A 26,374-nucleotide genomic window follows, 5' to 3' on the forward strand; every position below is an offset into this window, starting at 1 on the left:
TTAGCCTAGACTGGACCACAGAAAATAACAGTTTTAAACAGTTGTAAAAACCCACTTCTTCCAGACAGAATAGTTCCTGTAGATTCAGACTTACTCATCACCAATATTTTGTTATGTCTAGTGGGTTTCATAACCACGTCTGTATAACAATTCAATAATGATGAGACAGGAGACAGGAATCAGATCAACCATTTATCTGGAACGTGATCATCTCAACACATACAAACCCCCATGATGCTCTGCAGCACAACCCCAATATACAACAAATACATACATAAGTAAATGGATACTAAACAAAACTCATAGAGGATTTTAAATGTTCAGTTGTAGAAAGTAGGGCCATGGGATAGGGTCAGAAAGGTCAGTATGTTTGATAACTGGTTACAGAGGTGACATAACAAGCATAAGGTCCATTATAACACAGTGAAGTAGAGGTGGGAGCTAAAAGCAGACATGGACAGTGAGACGGTGTGAGGAGGTCAGGGGTGAAACACTAGATCAGGACAGGTAGAAATGGCAGGGCTGGAAATAGACACAGAGACACATTCTGATCATGGCTCAGACCTGACCTGAGACACCCAAACAGAAGATGCCATAGCAAAGTCCTGTCCAGTAGGCTATATGGGATTTCGTTTCATCAAAATCCAGAACGTGGACATGTGTCCAGTGTGTGTGTCCAGTGTGTGTGTGTGTGTGTGTCCAGTGTGTGTGTGTGTGTCCACTGTTTGTGTGTGTGTCCAGTGTGTGTCCAATGTGTGTGTGTGTGTGTGTGTGTGTGTTCAATGTGTTCAGTGTGTTTGTGTCCAGTATGTGTGTGTGTGTCTGTGTGTGTGTGTCCAGTATGTGTGTGTGTGTGTGTGTCCAGTGTGTGTGTGTGTGTGTGTCCAGTGTGTGTGTGTGTGTGTGTGTCCAGTGTGTGTGTGTGTGTGTGTGTCCAGTGTGTGTGTGTGTCCAGTGTGTGTGTTTGTGTGTGTTCAGTGTATGTGTGTCCCCAGTGTGTGTGTGTGTCCAGTGTGTGTGTGTGTGTGTGTCCAGTGTGTGTGTGTGTCCAGTGTGTGTGTGTGTGTGTCCAGTGTGTGTGTGTGTCCAGTGTGTGTGTGTCTAGTGTGTGTGTGTGTGTGTGTGTGTGTGTTTGTGTGTTCAGTGTGTATGTGTGTCCAGTGTGTGTGTGTGTGTCCAGTATGTGTGTGTGTGTCCAGTGTGTGTGTGTGTCCAGTGTGTGTGTGTGTGTCCAGTGTGTGTGTGTGTCCAGTGTGTGTGTGTCTAGAGTGTGTGTGTGTGTGTGTGTGTGTGTGTGTGTGTGTGTGTGTGTGTGTGTGTGTGTGTGTGTGTGTGTGTGTGTGTGTGTGTGTTCAGTGTGTATGTGTCCAGTGTGTATGTGTATCCAGTGTGTGTGTTTGTGTGTGTGTGTCCAATGAGTGTGTGTCCAGTGTGTGTGTGTGTGTGTGTGTTCAGTGTGTATGTGTGTCCAGTGTGTTTGTGTTTGTGTCCAGTGTGTGTGTGTGTGTGTGTGTGTGTGTGTGTGTGTGTGTGTGTGTGTGTGTGTGTGTGTGTTCAGTGTGTATGTGTTCAGTGTGTTTGTGTTTGTGTCCAGTGTGTGTGTGTGTGTGTGTGTGTGTCCAGTGTGTGTGTGTGTGTGTGTGTCCAGTGTGTGTGTGTGTGTATGTCCAGTGGGTGTTTGTTCAGTGTGTGTGTCTGTCCAGTGTTTGTGTGTCCAGTGTGTGTGTGTGTGTGTGTTTGTCCAGTGTGTGTGTGTGTGTGTCCAGTGGGTGTTTGTTCAGTGTGTGTGTATGTCCAGTGTGTGTGTGTGTCCAGTATGTGTGTGTGTGTGTGTGTTCAGTGTGTGTGTGTGTCCCCAGTGTGTGTGTGTGTCCAGTATGTGTGTGTGTGTGTGTGTTCAGTGTGTGTGTGTCCCCAGTGTGTGTGTGTGTGTGTGTTCAGTGTGTTTGTGTTCAGTGCGTGTGTGTGTGTGTTCAGTGTGTGTGTGTGTGTGTCCTGGGTGTGTGTGTCCAGTGTGTGTGTCCAGTGTGTGTGTGTGTGTGTGATTGTGTCCTGTGTGTGTGCGTTCAGTATGTGTCTAGTGTGTGTGTGTGTGTGTGTGGGTTTGTGTGTTTCCAGTGTGTGTGTGTTCAGTGTGTGTTTAGTGTGTGTGTGTGTTCACTGTGTGTGTGTGTGTGTGTGTGTGTGTGTGTGTGTGTGTGTGTGTGTGTGTGTGTGTGTGTGTGTGTTCTGTCCAGTGTGTGTGTGTGTGTGTGTGTGTGTCTCCAGTGTGTGTGTGTGTCAGTGTTACCATGGTTATTATTTACAGGGACACTGAGGAGTCAACCTGAACTCTAAACCCTGGATAGAGGGGCTCAGTGAATGTGGTGTAGAATGTGTTCAGGTGGGTCAGTGTGTCAGAGGAGACTCTGTAGAAGGACAGAGTGCCGGCTGGCCAGTCCAGATACACTCCTACTCTGTGGGGGCTGGAGGAGGGGACCTTTATGGTAGTGGACTTATTATTGTGACAAGCAGAGTAACTGTCGTCAAAGCATGTCAGACTCCAGGACTTGTCATTACATCCAATCCTACAGTCACCAACCCTTCCTTTCCTGCTGATTCCTTTATATGTCACTCCTATATCAACCCATCTCCCACTCCACTCTACCTCCCAGTAACAGCGCCCAGTCAGACCCTCTCTACACAGCACCTGTCTCCAGACCTCAAATCTCTCTGGGTGATCAGGATACGGCTGCTTCTCTATCTTACATGTCACCTTTCTGTTCTCCTCAGACAGAGAGAGGCGTCTGTTTACTGTGTTTAGGTCCAGTGTGAGATCACAGACATCTGATGGATGAAACCAGACACAATATTAGAAATCATCATCATTCACATTAGAATGTTATCTCACTTTTCACTAATTAATTTAATGTAGATGTTTCTAGGTATCAAAAGGAGAAATTAAGGTAACTTGAGACTTGTTGAATGATCATATGTTATACTGTATGGTAATATAAAACACACTTATTCCCATTAATTACACACACACACACACACACATCATGAACACACACACACACTGGACACACACACACCTTCATGAACAAACACACACATTTCTGTTGTAACAGGAACACGCCACACACACACACAGACACACACATTGTCAAAGCAACTCTTTGTAAACTTTGGTGTCCCTGATTTGTGCTTCTGTAGAACTACATCTGATATTTAATATGACCAAGTAAGTAATTATGGTGGTCTTTGACTTTGACTTCACTTGAATTAAGACCTATTCTTAGTCATATTCTTCACAGCAGTCAACACTCACATTTTCTAAGTCCAGGTTTCATTGTGTTGTCTCCACCATGTTCCACACTGTAGCGGTAAGCAGAAGAACAGACAGTCATTGAGGGATACACATGAACTCACACACACACACACACACACACACTGGACACACACTGGACACACACTGGACACAAACACACTGGACACAAACACAGAGACAAAGTTATATGCCGACAGTGTGTGTGTGGTGTTTTTGTTTGTCAAGTGTGAGTGTGTGTCCAGTGTGTGTGTGTGTGTCCAGTGTGTGTGTGTGTGTGTCCAGTGTGTGTTTGTGTGTTTGTGTCTAGCGTGTGTGTGTGTACAGTGTGTGTGTGTCCAGTGCGTGTGTGTGTGTGTCCAGTGCGTGTGTGTTTGTACAGTGTGTGTGTGTGTGTGTGTGTGTGTGTGTGTGTGTGTTTCCTGTGTGTGTGTGTGTGTGTGTGTGGGGTCCAGTGTGTGTGTGGGTCTAGTGTGTGTGTGTGTGTGTGTGTGTGTGCGTGTGTGTTTCCTGTGTGTGTATGTGTGTGTACAATGTGTGTGTGTGTGTGTGTGTGCGTGTGTGTTTCCTGTGTGTGTGTGTGTGTACAATGTGTGTGTGTGTGTGTGTGTGTCCAGTGTGTGTGTGTGTGTGTGTAAAGTGTGTGTGTGTGTGTGTCCAGTGTGTGTGTACAGTGTGTGTGTTTCCTGTGTGTGTGTGTGTGTGTGTGTGTCCAGTGTGTGTGTGTTTGTCCAGTGTGTGTGTCCAGTGTGTGTGTGTGTCCAGTGTATGTGTGTGTTTGTCCAGTGTGTGTGTCCAGTGTGTGTGTGTGTGTTTGTCCAGTGTGTGTGTCCAGCGTGTGTGTGTGTGTGTATGTGTGTGTATGCAGTGTGTGTGTTTGTGTGTGTGTGTGTGTGTGTGTGTGTGTGTGTATGTTGTGTGTGTCCTGTGTGTGTGTTTGTGTGTCCAGCGTGTGTGTTTCCTGTGTGTGTGTGTGTGTCCAGTGTGAGTGTGTTTGTCCAGTGTTTGTGTGTGTCCAGTGTGTGGATGTGTGTCCAGTGTGTGGATGTGTGTCCAGTGTGTGTGTGTCCAGTGTGTGTGTGTGTCCAGTGTGTGTGTGTGTGTGTGTCCAGTGTGTGTGTGTCCAGTGTGTGGGTGTCCAGTGTGTGTGTGTGTGTCCAGTGTGTGTGTGTCCAGTGTGTGGGTGTCCAGTGTGTGTGTGTGTGTCCAGTGTGTGGATGTGTGTCCAGTGTGTGTGTGTGTGTCCAGTGTGTGGATGTGTGTCCAGTGTGTGTGTGTCCAGTGTTAGTCCAAGTGGTGGTAAGAATGTTTGTCTTAACTAGCCTGATAACTCCAACATGTCTGATATGAACGTTGACATAAACCCTCTACATACTTGAGTTTCTCCAGTCTGCAGTGTGGATCCTCCAGTCCAGCAGAGAGCAGTCTGACTCCTGAGTCTCCTGGGTGATTGTTACTCAGGTCCAGCTCTCTCAGGTGTGAGGGGTTTGACTTCAGAGCTGAGACCAGAGAAGCACAGCCTTCCTCTGTGACTAGACAGCCTGACAGCCTGCAAAGAGTCAAATCATATTAAAACCACACTGCTATTCTTTGGTGGTGAAAATAGTGGCAGTATATTTTTTCAACATTTTCAGATATATCAGTGTCCTGAAACATGCCCTATCTATTCATAATTGAATGTATCATTATTAGAAATTATCATAATATTGTTTGTAGAGAGAAAAATGTATAGTAGAAATATTTGAGTAGACTGACCAGAGCAGTTTAAAAAGCAGTATCAGTCAAAAGACAGACAGTGAGGTATCAGATTTAGATTGTATTGAGTATACAGTCCACACCATATCTATTTTGACAGTGAAGCTAACATTTTAAATGTGGCTCTGTACTCCAGCATTTTGGATTTGAGATCAAATGTTTCATATGAGGTGACAGTATATAATGTCACCTTTTATTTGAGGGTATTTTCATACATATCAGTTTCACCGTTTAGAAATGAAAGTCTTTATGTATCTATTCCCCCCATTTGAAGAAGTCATAAGTATTCTGACCAATTCACTTATAGTGTATTAAAGTAGCCAAAAGTTTAGTATTTGGTCCCAAACTCGTTGGTTGCATTTGCAGTTTGTTTTGGTTGAGTTTTGGGTTATGTTTTGCCCGATAGTAACTGAATGGTGGATGATGACTGGATTCATCTTCTGTCTAAGTGAGTAGATAACATGTTTTTAAACACTACTAAATTAATCCTGATGATGTCATGATTAAGAAAAATCATGAATGAATCATGAATAATAATGAGTGAGAAAGTTACAGAGGCTACAACAAAACAGATAACCTCTCACCATTACCAATAACAGATGGGGTGTGATCCTTGTTCCTCTGTAACTTTCTCATTCATCATCCTTCAGGATTCATTCATGATTATTCATAATCATGGTAGCATCCACATGAATGCAGAAGTGTTCAGAAACATCTTCTATTCTTACTGACAATACAAGTGAAGTGACTCCAAAATGACAGGACATTATTCACCATTCAGTTTCTATTGGGGAAAACATCATCCAAAACACAACCAAGACAAACTGCAAATGCATTCAACACGTTTGTAGAATCACAGGCTTAATGTAATCACTGTGGGTAAGGAATAGGGGACCAAATACTAAACTCATGACTACTTTAACACAATATAAGTGAATATGTCCAAATTATTACGACTTTTTCAAATGGGAGAACTAGATACATAAAGTGCTTTCATTTCTAAACAGTAACACAGATATGTATGAAAATATCCTCAAATAAAAGGTGACATTCTGTTCTGTCGCCTAATATGAAACATTCTATCTCAAATCCAAAATGCTGGAGCATAGCGCCAAATTTAAAACACTAAGCTCCACTGTCCAAACACATATGGTGTGGACTATGTGTGCCTGGTAAACACATGTGGATCTGGTGAACAGTTATCACTTGTTGACCAACTATAGGAATACTGACCTCAGAGTCTCCAGTTTACAGTGGGGATTCCCAAGTCCAGCAGAGAGCAGCTTCACTCCTGAATCCTTCAGGTCATTGTTACTCAGATCCAGCTCTCTCAGGTGTGAGGAGTTTGACTTCAGAGCTGAGACCAGAGAAGCACAGCCTTCCTCTGTGACTAGACAGACTGACAGCCTGCAAGAGTAAAATCATATTAAAATCACACTGCTATTCTTTGGTGGTGAAAATAGTGGCAGTATATTTATTCAACATTTTCAGATACATCAGAGTCCTGAAACCTGCCATATCTATTCATATATGTATATATACACTACCAGTAAAATGTTTGAACACACCAACTCATTCAAGTTTTTAAAACATTTTTTAAAACTATTTTAGAATAGTGAAGACATCAAAACTATGAAATAACACATATGGAATCATATAGTAACCAAAATATATGTTATATTTCAGATTCTTCAAATAGACCCTATGCCTTGATGACAGCTTTGCACACTCTTGGCATTCTCTCAACCAGCTTCATAAGGTAGTCACCTGGAATGCATTTCAATTAACAGGTGTGCCTTCTTAAAAGTTAATTTGTGGAATTTCTTTCCTTCTTAATGTGTTTGAGCCAACCATTTGTGTTGTGACAAGGTAGGGGGGGGGGGGGTATACAGAAGATAATCCTATTTGGTAAAAGACCAAGTCCACATTATGGCAAGAACAGCTCAATTAAGCAAAGAGAAACGACAGTCCATAATTACTTTAAGACATGAAGGTCAGTCAATACGGAACATTTCAAGAACTTTGAAAGTGTCTTCAAGTGAAGTCACAAAAAACATCAAGCGCTATGATGAAACTGGCTCTCATGAGGACCGCCACAGGAATGGAAGACCCATAGTTACCTCTGCTGCAGAGGATAAGTTCATTAGAGTTACCAGCCTCAGAAATTGCGGCCCAAATAAATGCTTCACAGAGTTCAAGTAACAGACACATCTCAACATCAACTGTTCAGAGGGGACTGTATGAATCAGGCTTTCATTGTCGAATTGCTGCAAAGAAATCACTACTGAAGGACACTAATAAGAAGAAGAGACCTGCTTGGGCCAAGAAACACTTGCAATGGACATTAGACCGGTGGACATTTGTCCTTTGGTCTGGAGTCCAAATTGGAGATTTTTGTTTCCAACCACCGTGTCTTTGTGAGACGTGGTGTGGGTGAACGGATGATCTCCACATGTGTAGTTCCCACCATAAAGCATGGAGGAGGAGGTGTGATGGTGTGGGGGTGCTTTGCTTGTGACACTGTCTGTGATTTATTTCGAACTCAAGGCACACTTAACCAGCATGGCTACCACAGCATTCTGCAGCGATACGCCATCCCATCTGGTTTGGGCTTAGTGGGACTATCATTTGTTTTTCAACAGGACAACATGACCCAACACACCTCCAGGCTGTGTAAGGAGAGTGATTGAGTGCTGCATCAGATGACCTGGCCTCCATAATCACCCGACCTCAACCCAATTGAGATGGTTTAGGATGAGTTGGACGGCAAAGTGAAGGAAAAGCAGCCAACAAGTGCTCAGCATATGTGGGAACTCCTTCAAGACTGTTGGAAAAGCATTCCAGGTGAAGCTGGTTGAGAGAATGCCAAGAGTGTGCAAAGCTGTCATCAAGGCAAAGGGTGGCTATTTGAAGAATTTCAAATATAAAATATAATTTGATTTGTTTAACACTTTTTTGGTTACTACATGATTCCATGTGTGTTATTTCATAGTTTTGATGTCTTCACTATTATTCTACAATGTAAAAAATAATAAAAATAAAGAAAAACCCTTGAATGAGAAGGTGTGTCCAAACGTTTGACTGGTACTGTATATAAATGAATTAATGTATCATTATTAACAGTAGATAACATGTTTCTAAACACTACTCAATTAATCCTTGTGTGTGTGTGTCCAGTGTGTGTGTGTGTGTGTGTGTGTGTGTGTGTGTGTGTGTGTGTGTGTGTGTGTGTGTGTGTGTGTGTGTGTGTGTGTGTGTGTGTGTGTGTGTGTGTGTGTGTGTGTGTGTGTGTGTGTGTGTGTGTGTGTGTGTGTGTGTGTGTGTGTGTGTGTGTGTCCGTGTCCAGTGTGTGTGTGTGTCCAGTGTATGTGTGTTCATTGAGTGATACAGGAATACTGACCTCAGAGTCTCCAGTTTACAGTGGGGATTCCTCAGTCCCGCAGAGAGCAGCTTCACTCCTGAATCCTTCAGGTCATTGTTACTCAGATGCAACTCTTTCAGGTGTGAGGGGTTTGACTTCAGAGCTGAGACCAGAGAAGCACAGCCTTCCTCTGTGACTAGACAGCCTGACAGCCTGTAAAGATTAAAATCATATTAAAACCACACTGCTATTCTTTGGTGTTGAGTAATTTTCTTTCTGAGTGAGTAGATAACATGTTTCTAAACACTACTAAATTAATCCTGATGATGCCATGATTGAGAAAGATCATGAATGAATCATGAATAATAATGAGTGAGAAAGTTACAGAGGCTACAACAAAACATACTAACCTCTCACCATTAACCTCAAATAAAAGGTGACATTCTGTTCTGTCACCTAATATGAAACATTCTATCTCAAATCCACAATGATGGAGCATAGCACCAAATTAAAAACACTAAGCTTCACTGTCCAAACAGCCGACCAATCAGCCTGTTACCAAACCTTAGTAAACTATTGGAAAAAAATGTGTTTGACCAGATACAATGCTATTTTACAGTAAACAAATTGACAACAAACTTTCAGCATGCTTATAGATAAGGACATTCAACAAGCACATCACTTACACAAATGACTGATGATTGGCTGAGAGAAATTGATGATAAAAAGATTGTGGGGGCTGTTTGTTAGAATTCAGCGCGGCTTTTGACATTATCGATCATAGTCTGCTGCTGAGAAAAACATATGTGTTATGGCTTTACACCCCCTGCTATATTGTGGATAAAGAGTTACCTGTCTAACAGAACACAAAGAGTGTTCTTTAATGGAAGCCTCTCAAACATAATCCAGGTAGAATCAGGAATTCCCCAGGGCAGCTGTCTAGGCCCCTTACTTTTTTCCATCTTTACTAACGACATGCCACTGGCTTTGAGTAAAGCCAGTGTGTCTATGTATGTGGATGACTCAACACTAGACACGTCAGCTACTACAGCAACTGAAATAACTGCAACACTTAACAAAGAGTTGCAGTTAGTTTCAGAATGGGTGGCAAGGAATAAGTTAGTCCTGAATATTTCCTAAACTAAAAGCATTGTATTTGGGTCAAATCATTCACTAAACCCTAAACCTCAACTAAATCTCGTAATGAATAATGTGGAAATTGAGAAAGTTGAGGTGACTAAACTGCTTGGAGTAACCCTGGATTGTAGACTGTCATGGTCAAAACATATTGATACAACAGTAGCTAAGATGGGGAGAAGTCTGTCTATAATAAAGCGCTGCTCTACCTTCTTAACAGCACTATCAACAAGGCAGGTCCTACAGGCTCTAGTTTTGTCACACCTAGACTACTGTTCAGTCGTGTGGTCAGGTGCCACAAAGAAGAACTTGGGAAAATTGCAGTTGGCTCAGAACAGGGCAACACGGCTGGCCCTTAAAAGTACACAGAGAGCTAACAGTGATGACATGCATGGCTCAAAGTGGAAGAGAGATTGACATCATCACTGCTTGTTTTTGTGAGAGTTGTCGACGAGCTGAATGTACCGAGCTGTCTGTTTGGAATACTGGCACACAGCTTGGACACCCATGCATACCCCACAAGACATGCCACCAGAGGTCTCTTCAGTCCCCAAGTCCAGAACGGACTATGGGAGGCGCACAGTACTACATAGAGCCATGACTACATGGAACTCTATTCCACATCAGGTAACTGATGCAAGCAGTAGAATCAGATTTCAAAAATAGTTAAAAATACACCTTGTGGAACAGCGGGGACTGTGAAGAGACACACACACAGGCACATACACACATACATATATACACTCACTCTACACACACGTACACATGGATGTTGTATTGTAAATATGTGATAGTGGAGTAGTGGCCTGAGGGAACACACTAAATGTATTGGGTAAAGTGTTATGAAATATAATGTCATGTAATATTTTAAATTGTACATAACTGCCTTAATGTTGCAGGACCCCAGGAAGAGTAGCTTCTGCCTTGCCAGCAGCTAATGGGGATCCTTATTAAATACAAATACAGGAATACTGACCTCAGAGTCTCCAGTTTACAGTGGGGATCCCCCAGTACAGCAGAGAGCAGCTTCACTCCTGAATCCTTCAGGACATTGTTACTCAGATCCAGCTCTCTCAGGTGTGAGGGGTTTGACTTCAGAGCTGAGACCAGAGAAGCACAGCCTTCCTCTGTGAGTCCACAGAATGACAGCCTGACAAAGAAATCATCATGATTTCACAAACACACTGTTAATTTAACACCAGTAGTGTAGAAGGACAATGGCAGATTTGGTTTATTCTCTTAAAGAACATATAGATTCATCTTTCGTGTCCTAGAATTGCATGGTCATATTGTTATACTAATGTGAACACCAATGCACTGATTCAGCAAGCTTTTCAATTTAATATGATATATGATATACAAATGATAATACATATATTTCTCTAAACTGAATATTTATTCCTGATGATTAGTACTTAAATGTCATTTTATGTACTCACAGAGCAGCTCTGGAGGCTTTGACCACTGGCAGCAGCCTCAGAAGACCTTCCTCTGATCTTGAGTATTTCTTCGGGTCAAACACATCCAGCTCCTTTTCTGAAGTCAGCAACACAAAGACCAGAGCTGACCACTGTGCAGGTGACAGTTTGGCTTCTGAGAGACTTCCTGATCTCAGGTAGCTTTGGATCTCCTCCGCTAGAGAATGGTCATTCAGTTCATTCAGACAGTGGAACAGATTGATGCACCTCTCTGGAGAGGGATTCTCCCTGATCTTCTCCTTGATGTACTTGACTGTTTCTTCATGGCTCTGTGAGCTGCTTCTTGTCTTTGTCAGTAGACCTAGTAAGTGCTTCTGATTGGACTCCAGTGAGAGGCCCAGAAGGAAGCGGAGGAAAAGGTCCAGGTTTCCTGTCTCACTTTGTAAGGCTTTATCCACAGCACTCTTGTAGACAGTAACTTCAGTAACTTGCGGTTCGGCCATTAGATTCTCATTGTTGTTGATGAATGAGAGGAACACATATACAGCAGCCAAAAACTCCTGAATGCTCAGATGCACGAAGCAGTACACCTTGTCCTCGTAAAGCACACATTCCTCTTTAAAGATCTGTGTGCACAATCCTGAGTACACTGAGGCTTCATTGACATCAATGCCAGCCTCTTTCAGGTCTTCTTCATAGAAAATCAGATTGCCATTCACAAGCTGTTGAAAAGCCAGTTTTCCCAGTGACAGAATGATCTCTTTATTCCAGTGTGGACCTGTCTCTTCTTTCCCAAGATACTTTTCATTCTTCTGTTTGGTATGAAACTCCACAAGGTGTGTGTACATCTCAGTCAGAGTCTTGGGCATCTCTTCTCTCTTATGTTTCAGCATGTGTTCAAGGACTATTGCAGAAATCCAACAGAAGACTGGAGTGTGGCACATGATGTGGAGGCTCCTTGAGGTCTTTATGTGTGAGATGATTCTGCTAGCCAGGTCCTCATCACTGAATCTCTTCCTGAAGTACTCCTCCTTCTGTGGGTCATTGAACCCTCGTACCTCTGTCACCTGGTCAACACACCCTGAAGGGATCTGATTGGCTGCTGCAGGTCGGGTAGTTATCCAGAGGAGAGCAGAGGGAAGCAGATTTCCCTTGATTAGATTTGTCAGCAGAACATCCACTGAGGTTGACTCTGTGACGTCACAACAAATCTTGTTCTTCTGGAAGTCTAGGGGCAGTCGGCACTCATCCAGACCATCAAAGATGAACAGAACTTTGTACTTATCATAGTTGGAGATTCTTGATTTTTTGGTTTCCATTGAGAAGTGATTGAGAAGTTCAATCAAAGTGTGTTTTTCCCCTTTCATCAAATTCAGCTCCCGAAAAGGGAATGAAAATACAAATTGGACATCCTGATTTGCTTTTCCTTCAGCCCAGTCTAGAATGAACTTCTGCACAGAGACTGTTTTTCCAATGCCAGCGACTCCCATTGTCAGCACAGTTCTGATAAGTTTGTCTTGTCCAGTTAAGGGTTTGAAGATGTCGTTACATTTGATTGCAGTCTCTGGTCTTGCTTGTTTCCTGGTTGTTGTCTCAATCTGTCTCAGCTCATGTTCATTATTGACCTCTCCTGTTCCACCCTCTGTGATGTAGAGCTCTGTGTAGATCTTATTGATAAGTGTTGGGTTTCCTTGTTTAGCGATCCCCTCAAATACACATTGAAACTTCTTCTTTAGATTAGATTTGAGTTCACGTTGGCAAATCATAGCAAGCTCATCTGAATTAAGAAATAACACAGAGGATATTAATATTACGTCTGCTTTAATGCCTACAGTATTGTAAGACTGTGTTATAAAGTTGTAAATTATAATCATTTATTCTCTTAACTGACAGTATAAATGTGTAAATGTTTTCATTATGCATTCCACACTGGAGTGACTGATTCTATTATTATCATTATGATTATTATTATTCATATTATTGATGGCATCATTAATGTTGTCTCTCTCCTCTCTCTCCTCTTCTCTGTCTAAATTAATCAACACAACACATCCCTGCTGCTACTTGATGAGGTCACTAGGTGTTGTGTTAAGGCTGCTACAATATCATTGAGTTACACAGCTACTTTGGCTGTACTTTAGCTAAAAACGTTTAAATGTTTGTCATAAAACAGCATTCAACATGAGGCAGACAGCTCTTACTTTTCTCCAGTGTGTCAGCAAGCTCCTTCTGGTTCATTTTCCTCAGGACGTGCAGTGTGATCTTCAGAGCCCCCTCTCTGGCACTGCTCTCCTGCTTCTCATCTTCAGCATCCACCACTTCCTTATCCTGCTTCTGACTCTCAAAGCCTTCTGGGAGTTCTGGACTAAGAATCCTCTTGAACATCTTCAGCTCGTTCTTCACAAATGTCATAATATTCTCTTCAAGCAACTGAAATAAATAAAGTAAATAAGTTAAGCAAGAGAAGAAATGCTTTCTTATGAACACATTAATGAATGATTGACAGATCAACTTTATTTGAGGTAAACAAAAACAAATGTACATAACAGGACCACATACACTGAATATGGAGGCCAGGTCTGTTTGATGACTCTGGGAAGACTGACCACTGAGAATCTCTGACTCTGATCGCTCCTGTTGGTTTCTGTGGACAAAACATGAGATTACATTTCCTCATCCAGGGAGTGCACACACACACACACACACACACACACACACACACACACACACACACACACACACACACACACACACACACACACACACACACACACACACACACACACACACACACACACACACACAGGGAGGGAATGTAGTGTTTGTTTAATATTGTTTTAGGACTATGAAAATGGAAAAAAGGATTCGCCAATGGATTATGAAAACAACAAAAATAAATGGGAAAATGGGAGAGGAGAAATGACTAGAGACAGTGTTGTTTAACTCACTGACCATGACCCATGAGTTCTTCTTACCTTTGTTCAGTAGAAAAGTCTCCCTCTCTAAACCATATAGGAAGTTGCATAGACCAGTCACTCTTCATGGACACACAGCTGGGTACAGGGGAGGCTGGTCTCTCCTGCTTGATTGGACTTCAACACAACAGAGACAAACATTACATATCTCATCTACTCTGAGTTCAGATGGGGAAACAGAGGAAGAGTTTCATTCCAAAACGCTATATATCCATTTTCAGAAATGTTCGTAAATTAACTTCTATTGTTTAAAGAAATTATCAAATAAATTGTTGTTTTTTTTCACTATCTAATCATGGCAAGGGGTTTTCAATGACAGACATGTGTTTGTTTAAAATCGATCACTTAATGGCTTCATTTCAGAGAGACAAATGTTTTTTTTGCAAAATGCTATATATCTGCCTCACTCTCAGAGAAACAAGTAGTACTGATAGATTTTACACAGTTAAATGTAACAAATAACTACATTTTTAATAAAAAACTGTACAAATGATACACTTGTGACATCAATATTTAAATATTTAAAAAAAGTAATTCAATACAGTAATATGAGATCTGTATGTAAAACATTTACATTTGACATTTTAGTCATTTAGCAGATGTTTTTTATCCAGGGTCCGGATTCCCAAAATCATTTTAAGGACAAATTCATCATTAGAATCTTCGTAGGAGCATTGATAAATCTCTGAGCTGTTTCAAAAAACCATCGTTATTAACGTTGCACTTGAAAACGCTCGTAATCTAACACCTGCCTCAGACCACTCGTAGAACAGCTGAGTGAGTCGTTAGATGCTTTTTTGCCCTTCCGCGTGACTTTATCCACAGAAGATCTCTGCTAAACATAGAATCACATGGTTTATCCGTCTCTCTGTGATGCCGATAGATTCAGAACATAGTTGAGTACAAATACAAAGTTGCCAATGTCTTTGCAATTGATTCAAACAAGGGAAGTACACAAATTTGCTTCAAATGAAAACCGAGATGACTGCATTAAAATATAAACAGTAGGCTATAGGCCTATTTCAATCATATTGAAATATATTCAATGTTCAATATATTTATTTATTTTGCTACTTGTAGACTACTGTCTGTAATTTGTCTCAATATATTTCATGATGTGTAGCCTAACATGTGAACAATGATGTGCCGAATCTGTGATTTAGTGCATTTTTATTGTGTAAGCATTAGAATAAACTACCTCAATATTTACAGCCGTAGGTAGTAATATCTTTCTAGAAGCTGATCCGTGGTCAGCATTGTGAAATAATTATAATGTTAAGGAAAGATTTTAATGGAGAAAACTGATCCGAGAGCAGCGCTCATCTTCTTTCGATCCTATCAGTATCAATACATGCTCCACCGGACGTGATACCTTGCCGTGCTCTGATCCAGTTTCTACTGGTCTGCCTGCGGATATGGAACTCTGACCTGTTCACCGGACGTGCGACCTTGTCCCGAACCTGCTGTTTCGACCCTCTCTCTCTCTCTCCCTACCACACCTGCTGTCTCGACCTCTGAATGCTCAGCTATGAAAAGCCAACTGACATTTACTCCTGAGGTGCTGACGTGTTGCACCCTCTATAACCACAGTGATTAATACTTGACCCTGATAGTCATCTATGAACATTTTAAAATCTTGAAGAACGATCTGTCCTTAATGGCCATATACTCTTATAATCTCCACCCAGTACAGCCAGAAGAGGACTGGCCACCCCTCAGAGCCTGGTTCCTCTCTAGGTTTCTTCCTAGGTTCCTGCCTTTCTATGGAGTTTTTCCCTAGCCACTGTGCTTCTACATCTGCATTGCTGCTGTTTGGGGTTTTAGACTGAATTTCTATATAAGCACTTTGTGACAACTGCGGATGTAAAAAATTATTATTGGGTACTCATATTAAGCAGATCAGGCTAGGGTTTAGGGTTTGAGAAGTCAAAGAAGTAAAAATGACTTCCTTAGTTGTTGGTTTATTTAGCAAATGTTTCTTAGTTACTTTTTAAAAAACTCTGCATTGTTGGTTAAGGGCTTGTCAGTAAGCATTTCACTGTAAGGTCTACACATGTTGTATTCGGCGCATGTGACAAATCACATTTGGTTTGATTGATTTGTTCATTTTCTAAATGTTCTGTCGTAAGTAGTTGAACACATTATTACTCCAACCTCGTGAAAGTGACAAACTGACAGGTTTTCATGTTAGTCAAAAACAACTTTATATGGAAGCAGTACCAGTACTGAGTCAACGTGCAGGGTACCAGGTAGTTGAGGTAATATGTACATGTAGGTAGGGGTAAAAGAGACTAGTCAATCAGGATAGATAATAAACAGAGTAGCAGCAGTGTTGGTAGTTGAGGTAATATGTACATGTCGGTAGGGGTAAAAGAGACTAGTCAATCAGGATAGATAATAAACAGAGTAGCAGCAGTGTTGGTAGTTGAGGTAATATGTACATGTAGGTAGGGGTAAAAGTGACTAGTCAATCAGGATAGAGATTACATCTCCTCATCCAGGGAGTGCACACACACTCACTGACAGACACACACACACACACACACACACACACACACACACACACACACACACACACACACACACACACACACACAGGGAGGGAATGTAGTGTTTGTTTAATATTGTTTTAGGACTATGAAAATGGAAAAAAGGATTCACCAATGGATTATGAAAACAACAAAAATAAATGGGAAAATGGGAGAGGAGAAATGACTTGAGACAGTGTTGTTTAACTCACTGACCATGACCCATGAGTTCTTCTTACCTTTGTTCAGTACAAAAGTCTCCCTCTCTGAAGTATATAGGACGACCCATAGACTGGTCACTCTTCATGGACACACAGCTGGGTACAGGGGAGGCTGGTCTCTCCTGCTTGATTGGACTTCAACACAACAGAGACAAACATTACATCTCTCATCTACTCTGAGTTCAGATGGGGAAACAGAGGAAGAGTTTTATTCCAAAACGCTATATATCCATTTTCTGAAATGTTCGTAAATTAACTTCTATTGTTTAAAGAAATTATCAAATAAATGGTTGTGTTTTTTCACTATCTAATCATGACATGGGGTTTTCAATGACAGACATGTGTTTGTTTAAAATCGATCACTTAATGGCTTCATTTCAGAGAGACAAATGTTTTTTTTGCAAAATGCTATATATCTGCCTCACTCTCAGAGAAACAAGTAGTACTGATAGATTTTACACAGTTAAATGTAACAAATAACTACATTTTTAATAAAGAACTGTACAAATGATACACTTGTGACATCAATATTTAAATATTTTTAAAAAGTAATTCAATACAGTAATCTGAGATCTGTATGTAAAACATTTACATTTGACATTTAGCAGATGTATTTTATCCAGGGTTCCGGATTCCCAAAATTATTTTAAGGACAAATCATTAGAATCTTCGTAGGAGCATTGATAAATCTCTGAGTTGTTTCAAAAAACCATCGTTATTAACGTTGCACTCACTGACAGACACACACACACACACACACACACACACACACACACACACACACACACACACACACAGGGAGGGAATGTAGTGTTTGTTTAATATTGTTTTAGGACTATGAAAATGGAAAAAAGGATTCACCAATGGATTATGAAAACAACAAAAATAAATGGGAAAATGGGAGAGGAGAAATTATTAGAGACAGTGTTGTTTAACTCACTGACCATGACCCATGAGTTCTTCTTACCTTTGTTCAGTAGAAAAGTCTCCCTCTCTGAAGTATATAGGACGACTCATAGACCAGTCACTCTTCATGGACACACAGCTGGGTACAGGGGAGGCTGGTCTCTCCTGCTTGATTGGACTTCAACACAACAGAGACAAACATTACATCTCTCATCTACTCTGAGTTCAGATGGGGAAACAGAGGAAGAGTTTCATTCCAAAACGCTATATATCCATTTTTAGAAATGTTCGTAAATTAACTTCTATAGTTTAAAGAAATTATCAAATAAATGGTTGTGTTTTCTCACTATCTAATCATGGCAGGGGGTAGCCATTTTGCCTACCTATGTTGTGGGATCTTGACTCTTGTTTGGCTTGTTTGTGTGTAGCCATTGTGAGCTTTACGTTACGTTGCTTATGTTGTTTTGTCCTGTGTTAACTTAGTGAATAAACATATATGCATTCCACGCTGCACCTTGGTCCAATCCTGTACTCAACGAACGCGACAGTGCATTTATCTTAAGATAGCTAAGTGAGACAACCACATATCACAGTCAAATATACAGGATACGAACATCCCATTCCAGCTAAACATTGGATATATAGTGTTTTGCAAAAAAAACACATTTTCATACACCTCTAAAATCGATTAATAAAAAATCTGAGATCAGTAACGCCTTGAACACACCGACTGCGTCATTGCATTTTGGTCACCAGAAGTACATTCATTTCCAATGTGTGGTGCATACCTTGGATTTATCGAACGTATGCGTCAAACTATCTGCGTAGACGGCTTGACAGAAATGGTAGCAGAAGGTGAATGTTGAACTTTTGTTGCACACATATTTAGATGATGCTGCTACTATTTTATCAATTACGCAGAACGGTGTGTTCAAAGCGTAATATTGAAGGTACCCATAAGCAATAATTTCTGATGAAAAAAGAAATGTGACAAAATTGTGGACATATAGTTTTGGAAATGTAATTAATAATTCTTAAACAAAACTGTAAACTCACCTCTTAGTTTTGGTGTCATGTTCCCCAGAGAGACTCATTTTAGAGGCAGGGCCCCCCTCCTCTCTCTCCCCAGAGAGACTCATTTTAGAGGCAGGGCCCCCCTCCTCTCTCTCCCCAGAGAGACTCATTTTAGAGGCAGGGCCCCCCTCCTCTCTCTCCCCAGAGAGACTCATTTTAGAACTGACCCCTAAACAGAGATGCAGCATGTTGGTTGTGGTGAACACAGTGACAACTCATTCTAGAATGTCCATTGTTCTCTTTTATTCATTATCTCTTAGAAATAAAACATTTACTAACAGACACATCCAAACAGTCAGGCTATTTAATGCAATCACATGAACATCTGGTTGTGACATCTCATCTCCATGGTAACTGTCAATAATAATAATAATAAGTCACTGTTTGTTAAGGTAGTTCTAGACAGTGCAGCAACACAAGGCCATGTCTCACACATATTTGTATTCATTAAAAGTAGGCTATTTATTGTCTTTCAATCTGAGAATGTAGACAGAAGGGCTAAAACGGGCATGATTGATCTGAGGGGAAATCATTGATACATTCAGAAAGTTTTTTTGCAACATGTAAGAGATGTTATGTTATGTAAAGTAGGCTAGGTTATAATATAAACTCAGCAAAAAAAGAAACGTCCCTTTTTCAGGACCCTGTCTTCAAAGATAATTCGTAAAAATCCAAATAACTTCACAGATATTAATTGTAAAGGGTTTAAACACTGTTTCCCATGCTTGTTCAATGAACCATAAACAATTAATGAACATGCACCTGTAGAACGGTCGTTAAGACACTAACAGCTTACAGACGGTAGGCAATTAAGGTCACTGTTATGAAAACTTAGGACACTAAAGAGGCCTTTCTACTGACTCTGAAAAACACCAAAAGAAAGACACCAAGGGTCCCTGCTCATCTGCGTGAACGTGCTTTAGGCATGCTGCAAGGAGGCATGAGGACTGCAGATGTGGCCAGGGCAATAAATTGCAATGTCCGTACTGTGAGACGCCTAAGACAGCGCTACAGGGAGACAGGACGGACAGCTGATCGTCCTCGCAGTGGCAGACCACGTGTAACAACACCTGCACAAGACCGGTACATCAGAACATCACACCTGCGGGACAGGTACAGGATGGCAACAACAACTGCCCGAGTTACACCAGGAATGCACAATCCCTCCATCAGTGCTCAGACTGTCTGCAATAGGCTGAGAGAGGCTGGACTGAGGGCTTGTAGACCTGTTGTAAGGCAGGTCCTCACCAGACATCACCGGCAACAACGTCGCCTATGGGCACAAACCCACCGTCACTGGACCAGAAAGGACTGGCAAAAAGTGCTCTTCACTGACGAGTCGCGGTTTTGTCTCACCAGGGGTGATGGTCGGATTCGCGTTTATCATAGAAGGAATGAGCGTTACACTGAGGCCTGTACTCTGGAGTGGGATCGATTTGGAGGTGGAGGGTCCGTCATGGTCTGGAGCGGTGTGTCACAGCATCATCGGACTGAGGTTGTTGTCATTACAGGCAATCTCAATGTTGTGCGTTACATGGAAGACGTCCTCCTCCCTCATGTGGTACCCTTCCTGCAGGCTCATCCTGACATGACCCTCCAGCATGACAATGCCACCAGCCATACTGCCAGCCAGTCAAAAGTTTGGACACACCTACTCATTCAAGGGTTTTTCTTTATTTCTACTATTTTCTAAATTGTAGAAATATAGTGAAGACATCAAAACTATGAAATAACACATATGGAATCATGTAGTAACCAAAAAAGTGTTAAACAAATCAAAATATATTTTATATTTGAGATTCTTCAAAGTAGCCACCCGTTGCCTTGATAACAGATTTTGCACACTGTTGGCATTCTCTCAACCAGCTTCATGAGTTAGTCACCTGGAATGCATTTCAATTAAGAGGTGTGCCTTGTTAAAAGTTAATTTGTGGAATTTCTTTCCTTAATGTGTTTGTGCCAATCAGCTGTGTGGTGACAAGGTAGGGGTGGTATACAGAAGATAGCCCTATCTGGTAAAAGACCAAGTCCATATTATGGAAAGAACAGCTCAAATAAGCAAAGAGAAACGACAGTCCATCATTATTTTAAGACATGAAGGTCAGTGAATCCGGAAAATGTCAAAATTAATCAGGCCTTCATGGTTGAATTGCTGCAAAGAAACCACTACTAAAGGACACCAATAAGAAGAAGAGACTTGCTTTGGCCAAGAAACATGAGCAATGGACATTAGACCGGTGGAAATCTGTCCTTTGGTCTGGAGTCCAAATTGGAGATTTTTGGTTCCAACCGCCGTGTCTTTGTGAGACGCAGAGTAGGTGAACGGATGATCTCTGCATGTGTGGTTCCCACCGTGAAGCATGGAGGAGGAGGTGTGATGGTGTGGGGGTGCTTTGCTGGTGACACTGTCTGTGAATTATTTAGAATTCAAGGCATACTTAACCAGCATGGCTACCACAGCATTCTGCAGCGATACGCCATCCCATCTGGTTTGCGCTTATTGGGACTATCATTTGTTTTTCAACAGGACAATGACCCAACACAACTTCAGGCTGTGTACGGGCTATTTTACCAAGAAGGAGAGTGATGGAGTGCTGCATCAGATGACCTGGCCTCCACAATCACCCGACCTCAACCCAATTGAAATGGTTTGGGATGAGTTTGAATGCAGAATGAAGGAAAAGCAGCCAACAAGTGTTCATCATATGTGGGAACTCTTTCAAGACGGTTGGAAAAGCATTCCAGGTGAAGCTGGTTGAGAGAACGCCAAGAGTGTGCAAAGCTGTCATCAAGGCAAAGGGTGGCTACTTTGAAGAATCTAAAATCTAAAATATATTTGTATTTGTTATAGTTATAGATCATTGTTCATATCCTTTGCTAGTTAGTGAGTTATTATCCCAGTTATAGATCATTTGTTCATATCCTTTGCTAGTTAGTGAGTTATTAGCCCAGTTATAGATCATTTGTTCATATCCTTTGCTAGTTAGTGAGTTATTATCCCAGTTATAGATCATTTGTTCATATCCTTTGCTAGTTAGTGAGTTATTATCCCAGTTATAGATCATTTGTTCATATCCTTTGATAGTTAGTGAGTTATTATCCCAGTTATAGATCATTTATAGTCAGCAATAGGGGCGTGATTGCTTCCTACAACAGCACAAAACGTGTCCATTTCTAGACATCATTGAAAAGCGAGTCAGGTAAAGAGATGTTTTTGTCTTAAAGGGGCAATGTTGTATTTTGAGACAGGCTTGAATAAACTAAGTAGCCAATAGGCAGAGGGTAGCATAATTTGTCTGATTCTCTGTAATAATGGTATGGGAATAATGATGAATTTTTTTTTGTAAAGTGGTTTCTTGCATCAAACAACACAACATTTTAAGTCACCTCCTTATCTGAAGGACAAGTAGATTAACAGGTTAATGCCAAGCCCTGCATGTTTTGTTCAAAAGTCTAATGGAATGTAGACTTACATTGAACACCACCCATTGGCTGCTACTGTAGGCTGAATGACAGAACAGCTATTTCCATGTTAAATGTTATTGGAGGCCTTTTTTACATTATGATCAAATAGCCTACACTGTTAAAACTGTAACTTAAAGTGGGTACAGCCTCAGTGTTCACAGTAAACTCACGCCGGAAGTTGCACAGATCGCTACACTATAGTAGAACTATGATACAATTACATTTATCATACGAAATGTGAAATGTAGAACTATGATGAATGAATATTGATATATTGAATTCACAGGAGGTTGGTGGCACCTTAATTGGGGAGGACGGGCTTGTGGTAATGGCTGGAGCGGAATAGGTGGAATGGGATCATTAATATGAGCCGTCCTCCCCTCAGCAACCTCCACTGATTGAATTTGACTTGCCCACGTCCAGTTAGCACCATTTTGTATGATTTTAAACTGTCAAGTCATTATATATTTTCCGTTCTGCTGAGAGCACCTTCCTGATGACTAGCACTCTGTACATTCCTATGGATGAGGCCTGAGCTGGAATGTGAAGCTAACTGAAGCTAACTTTAGAAAACCAGTATATCTAGCTTGCATCATAGTCCACCCTTCAGGCTACGTTCATGTTTCAGCATGAGGCAGACATCAACAGCCGAGTTGTAGGCTACTACCTGGGTCGTATTCATTAGTTTACTCCGCAGCCAACAGTTTTGCAACAATGCATAAACGGTTTGCTCCAAACGCTGTACAAGGTGACCTAAACGGTTTCCGTTGCCAAACGTTTTTACTACGGTGGGCACTAATGAACAAACACAACCTGTTTTGAGGAAGTGTAAGTTGTTGTTAGTCGTTCCACAGTATTTATTAGTCTCTCTTTCACACAACATACCTTCCTGAGTGAAAAGAGTTAACAGTAGATTAGAAAGAGAAAATGTTTGTTAGTTGCTTGTTGTGTTTTAAGCCTGTTTTGAGAAGACAAGTCTATAGGCCTATGATACAGTAGGAGATCACCCTGGGAACACAGTCTATAGGTCTATGATACAGTAGGAGATCACCCTGGGGAACACAGTCTATAGGTCTATGATACAGTAGGAGATCACCCTGGGGAACACTGTCTATAGGTCTATGATACAGTAGGAGATCACCCTGGGGAACACAGCCTATAGGTCTATGATACAGTAGGAGATCACCCTGGGGAACACAGTCTATAGGTCTATGATACAGTAGGATATCACCCTGGGGAACACAGTCTATAGGTCTATGATACAGTAGGATATCACCCTGGGGAACACAGTCTATAGGTCTATGATACAGTAGGAGATCACCCTGGGGAACACAGTCTATAGGTCTATGATACAGTAGGAGATCACCCTGGGGAACACAGTCTATAGGTCTATGATACAGTAGGAGATCATCCTGGGGAACACAGTCTATAGGTCTATGATACAGTAGGAGATCACCCTGGGGAACACAGGAGGGCACGGAACGAATTCACCCCCATCTCCGCATCAAATTGACTTCAAATACATTTGAAGGAGAGTAGGCCAAATATAACACTGTCTACCAAAAATATCAACTATATGAATACACATAACAATATCATCAACTATATTAATACACATAACAATATCATCAACTATATTAAAACACATAACAATATCATCAACTATATTAAAACACATAACAATATCATCAACTATATTAAAACACATAACAATATCATCAACTATATTAATACACATAACAATATCATCAACTATATTATTACACATAACAATATCATCAACTATATTGAAACACATAACAATATCATCAACTATATGAAAACACATAACAATATCATAAACTATATTAAAACACATAACAATATCATCAACTATATTATTACACATAACAATATCATCAACTATATTAAAACACATAACAATATCATCAACTATATGAAAACACATAACAATATCATCAACTATATTATTACACATAACAATATCATCAACTATATTAATACACATAACAATATCATCAACTATATTAATACACATAACAATATCATCAACTATATTAAAACACATAACAATATCATCAACTATATTAAAACACATAACAATCGTCGTCTTACCTTTTATTTCTCTCTCAACAGAAGCAGAGTCTAGAATAATCATTCGGTCGTCGAAGTTACTTTCGGTTGCTGAACTCATTTAAATATCAGGTTCTACTTGCTCTCTCTCTCTCTCTCTCTCTCTCTCTCTCTCTCTCTCTCTCTCTCTCTCTCTCTCTCTCTCTCTCTCTCTCTCTCTCTTTCTCTCTCCCTCTCTCTCTCTCTCTCTCTCTCCTTTCTCTATCTATCTCTCTCTCTCTCTGTCTCTCTCTCTCTCTCTCTCTCTCTCTCTCTCTCTCTCTCTCTCTCTCTCTCTCTCTCTCTCTCTCCTTTCTCTATCTATCTCTCTCTCTCTCTGTCTCTCTCTCTCTCTCTCTCTCTCTCTCTCTCTCTCTCTCTCTCTCTCTCTCTCTCTGTCTCTCTCTGTCTCTCTCTCTCTCTCTCTCTCTCTCTCTCTCTCTCTCTCTCTCTCTCTCTCTCTCTCTCACACAAACACACAAACACACACACCCAACCAATGGAACAAATAACAAATTGACTAAATAAAACAGACCTGTACAGAAACATATCGTTGGCTCAAAAGTTCCAATAAATATTATATTTGATTACTAACTGAATTATCAATTCAACTTTCATTTGAGGGATTAGAATGTATGTAATAGACATGATTGTGTGAAATCTATGTCAATGTAGACCAGCATAAAGTACAAGAACAGATGGATTACAGCGATGAGTGACGTACACCTCCAGGTAACTGCCAAAATAAAGGAAAGACCAACATAGTGTCTTAACAGGGTGTTTTGCCTCCACGAGCCGCCAGAACAATGCTCCTTGGTGTAGATGTGCCTTGGCATAGATTCTACAGGTGTCTGGAACTCTATTGGAGGAATGTGACATCATTCCTCCTCAAGAAATTCCATCATTTGGTGTTTTGTTGATGGTGGTGGAAAACACTGTCTCAGGCGCCGCTCCAGAATCTCCCATAAGTGTTAAATTGGGTTGAGACCTGGTTACTGAGACGGCCATGGCACATCGTGAAACATCAGCAAGTTGAGCAGTCTTCATCACTGAAGCTCCTGCCAAACATTCCCCAACAATCACCAATTGTGTTGTGTGACAAAACTGCACATTTTAGAGTGGCCTTTTATTGTCCCCAGCACAAGGTGCACCTGTGTAATGATCATGCTGTTTAATCAGCTTCTTGATATGCCACACCTGTCAGGTGGATGGATTATCTTGGCAACGGAGAAATGCTCACTAACAGGGATGTTAACACATTTGTGCACAAAATTGGAGAGAAACATGCTTTTTGTGCGTATGGAACATTTCTGGGATATTTTATTTCAGCTCATGAAACATGGGACCAACACATTATATGTTGCGTTTATATTTTTGTTCAGTATAGATAAAAACACAAAGCTTCCAGCAGAGGTCAGTGCTCTTCTGACAGCTGTCAGATGGTAGTGTGATGTCCGAAGCTTCGACTGTCATCATCACGTAGTGTTGTTACTTTGATACAAGCATTGATACATTGTGTCAAATCAGTAGTGCTTTGAAAACTGCAACGGCGCATCGGAGCTCCGGTATTAATCGTCCAATCCCTAGTGTCCACTGAATGTTGACTAGCAACAACAAAGTGGTACCTAAAAGACACCCACCATTGAAGTGGCTCCAGACGAGAAAATCTGAAATAAAAACCCTCCAACTTACAATATGGAGTAAAAAAAACTAGTGGAGCAAACCAAACCAGACCAAACCAGACCAAACCAGACCAAACCAGACCAAACCAGACCAAACCAGACCAAACCAAACCAGACCAGACCAAACCAAACCAAACCAGACCAGACCAAACCAGACCAGACCAAACCAGACCAGACCAAACCAAACCAAACCAGACCAAACCAGACCAAACCAAACCAAACCAGACCAAACCAGACCAAACCAGACCAAACCGAACCAGACCAAACCAGACCAAACCAAACCAAACCAGACCAGACCAAACCAAACCAGACCAAACCAAACCAGACCAAACCAGACCAAAACGTGGGAGATACAAGACAGAAAGACTTTGTTCATCAACGTAAAGAAGCAGAGCTGCAAAGAGGTGCCAGTCTTCTAACATCTCTAAGGCCA

General features: G+C 41.1%; 1 protein-coding gene across 1 annotated transcript; it reads right to left on the reverse strand.

Moving 5' to 3' along the window:
* Window positions 1-1,609: 1,609 nt before the first annotated feature.
* Window positions 1,610-24,327, reverse strand: LOC311135437 (NACHT, LRR and PYD domains-containing protein 3-like). The gene is made up of 13 exons (XM_084169389.1): window positions 24,263-24,327; window positions 18,665-18,851; window positions 17,670-17,786; window positions 16,721-16,837; window positions 13,954-14,070; window positions 13,538-13,622; window positions 13,180-13,408; window positions 11,000-12,755; window positions 10,537-10,710; window positions 6,296-6,469; window positions 4,683-4,856; window positions 3,311-3,357; window positions 1,610-2,826 (listed from the first exon to the last, which is right to left on the reverse strand). The coding sequence occupies exons 1-13, from the start codon at window positions 24,303-24,305 to the stop codon at window positions 2,303-2,305; spliced, it is 3,744 nt and encodes a 1,247-aa protein (XP_084025515.1). The 5' UTR covers window positions 24,306-24,327; the 3' UTR covers window positions 1,610-2,302.
* Window positions 24,328-26,374: the final 2,047 nt, after the last annotated feature.

This window comes from Coregonus lavaretus (genome assembly GCF_964263955.1).
Source record: "Coregonus lavaretus genome assembly, chromosome: 9".
Classification (NCBI taxonomy): domain Eukaryota; kingdom Metazoa; phylum Chordata; class Actinopteri; order Salmoniformes; family Salmonidae; genus Coregonus; species Coregonus lavaretus.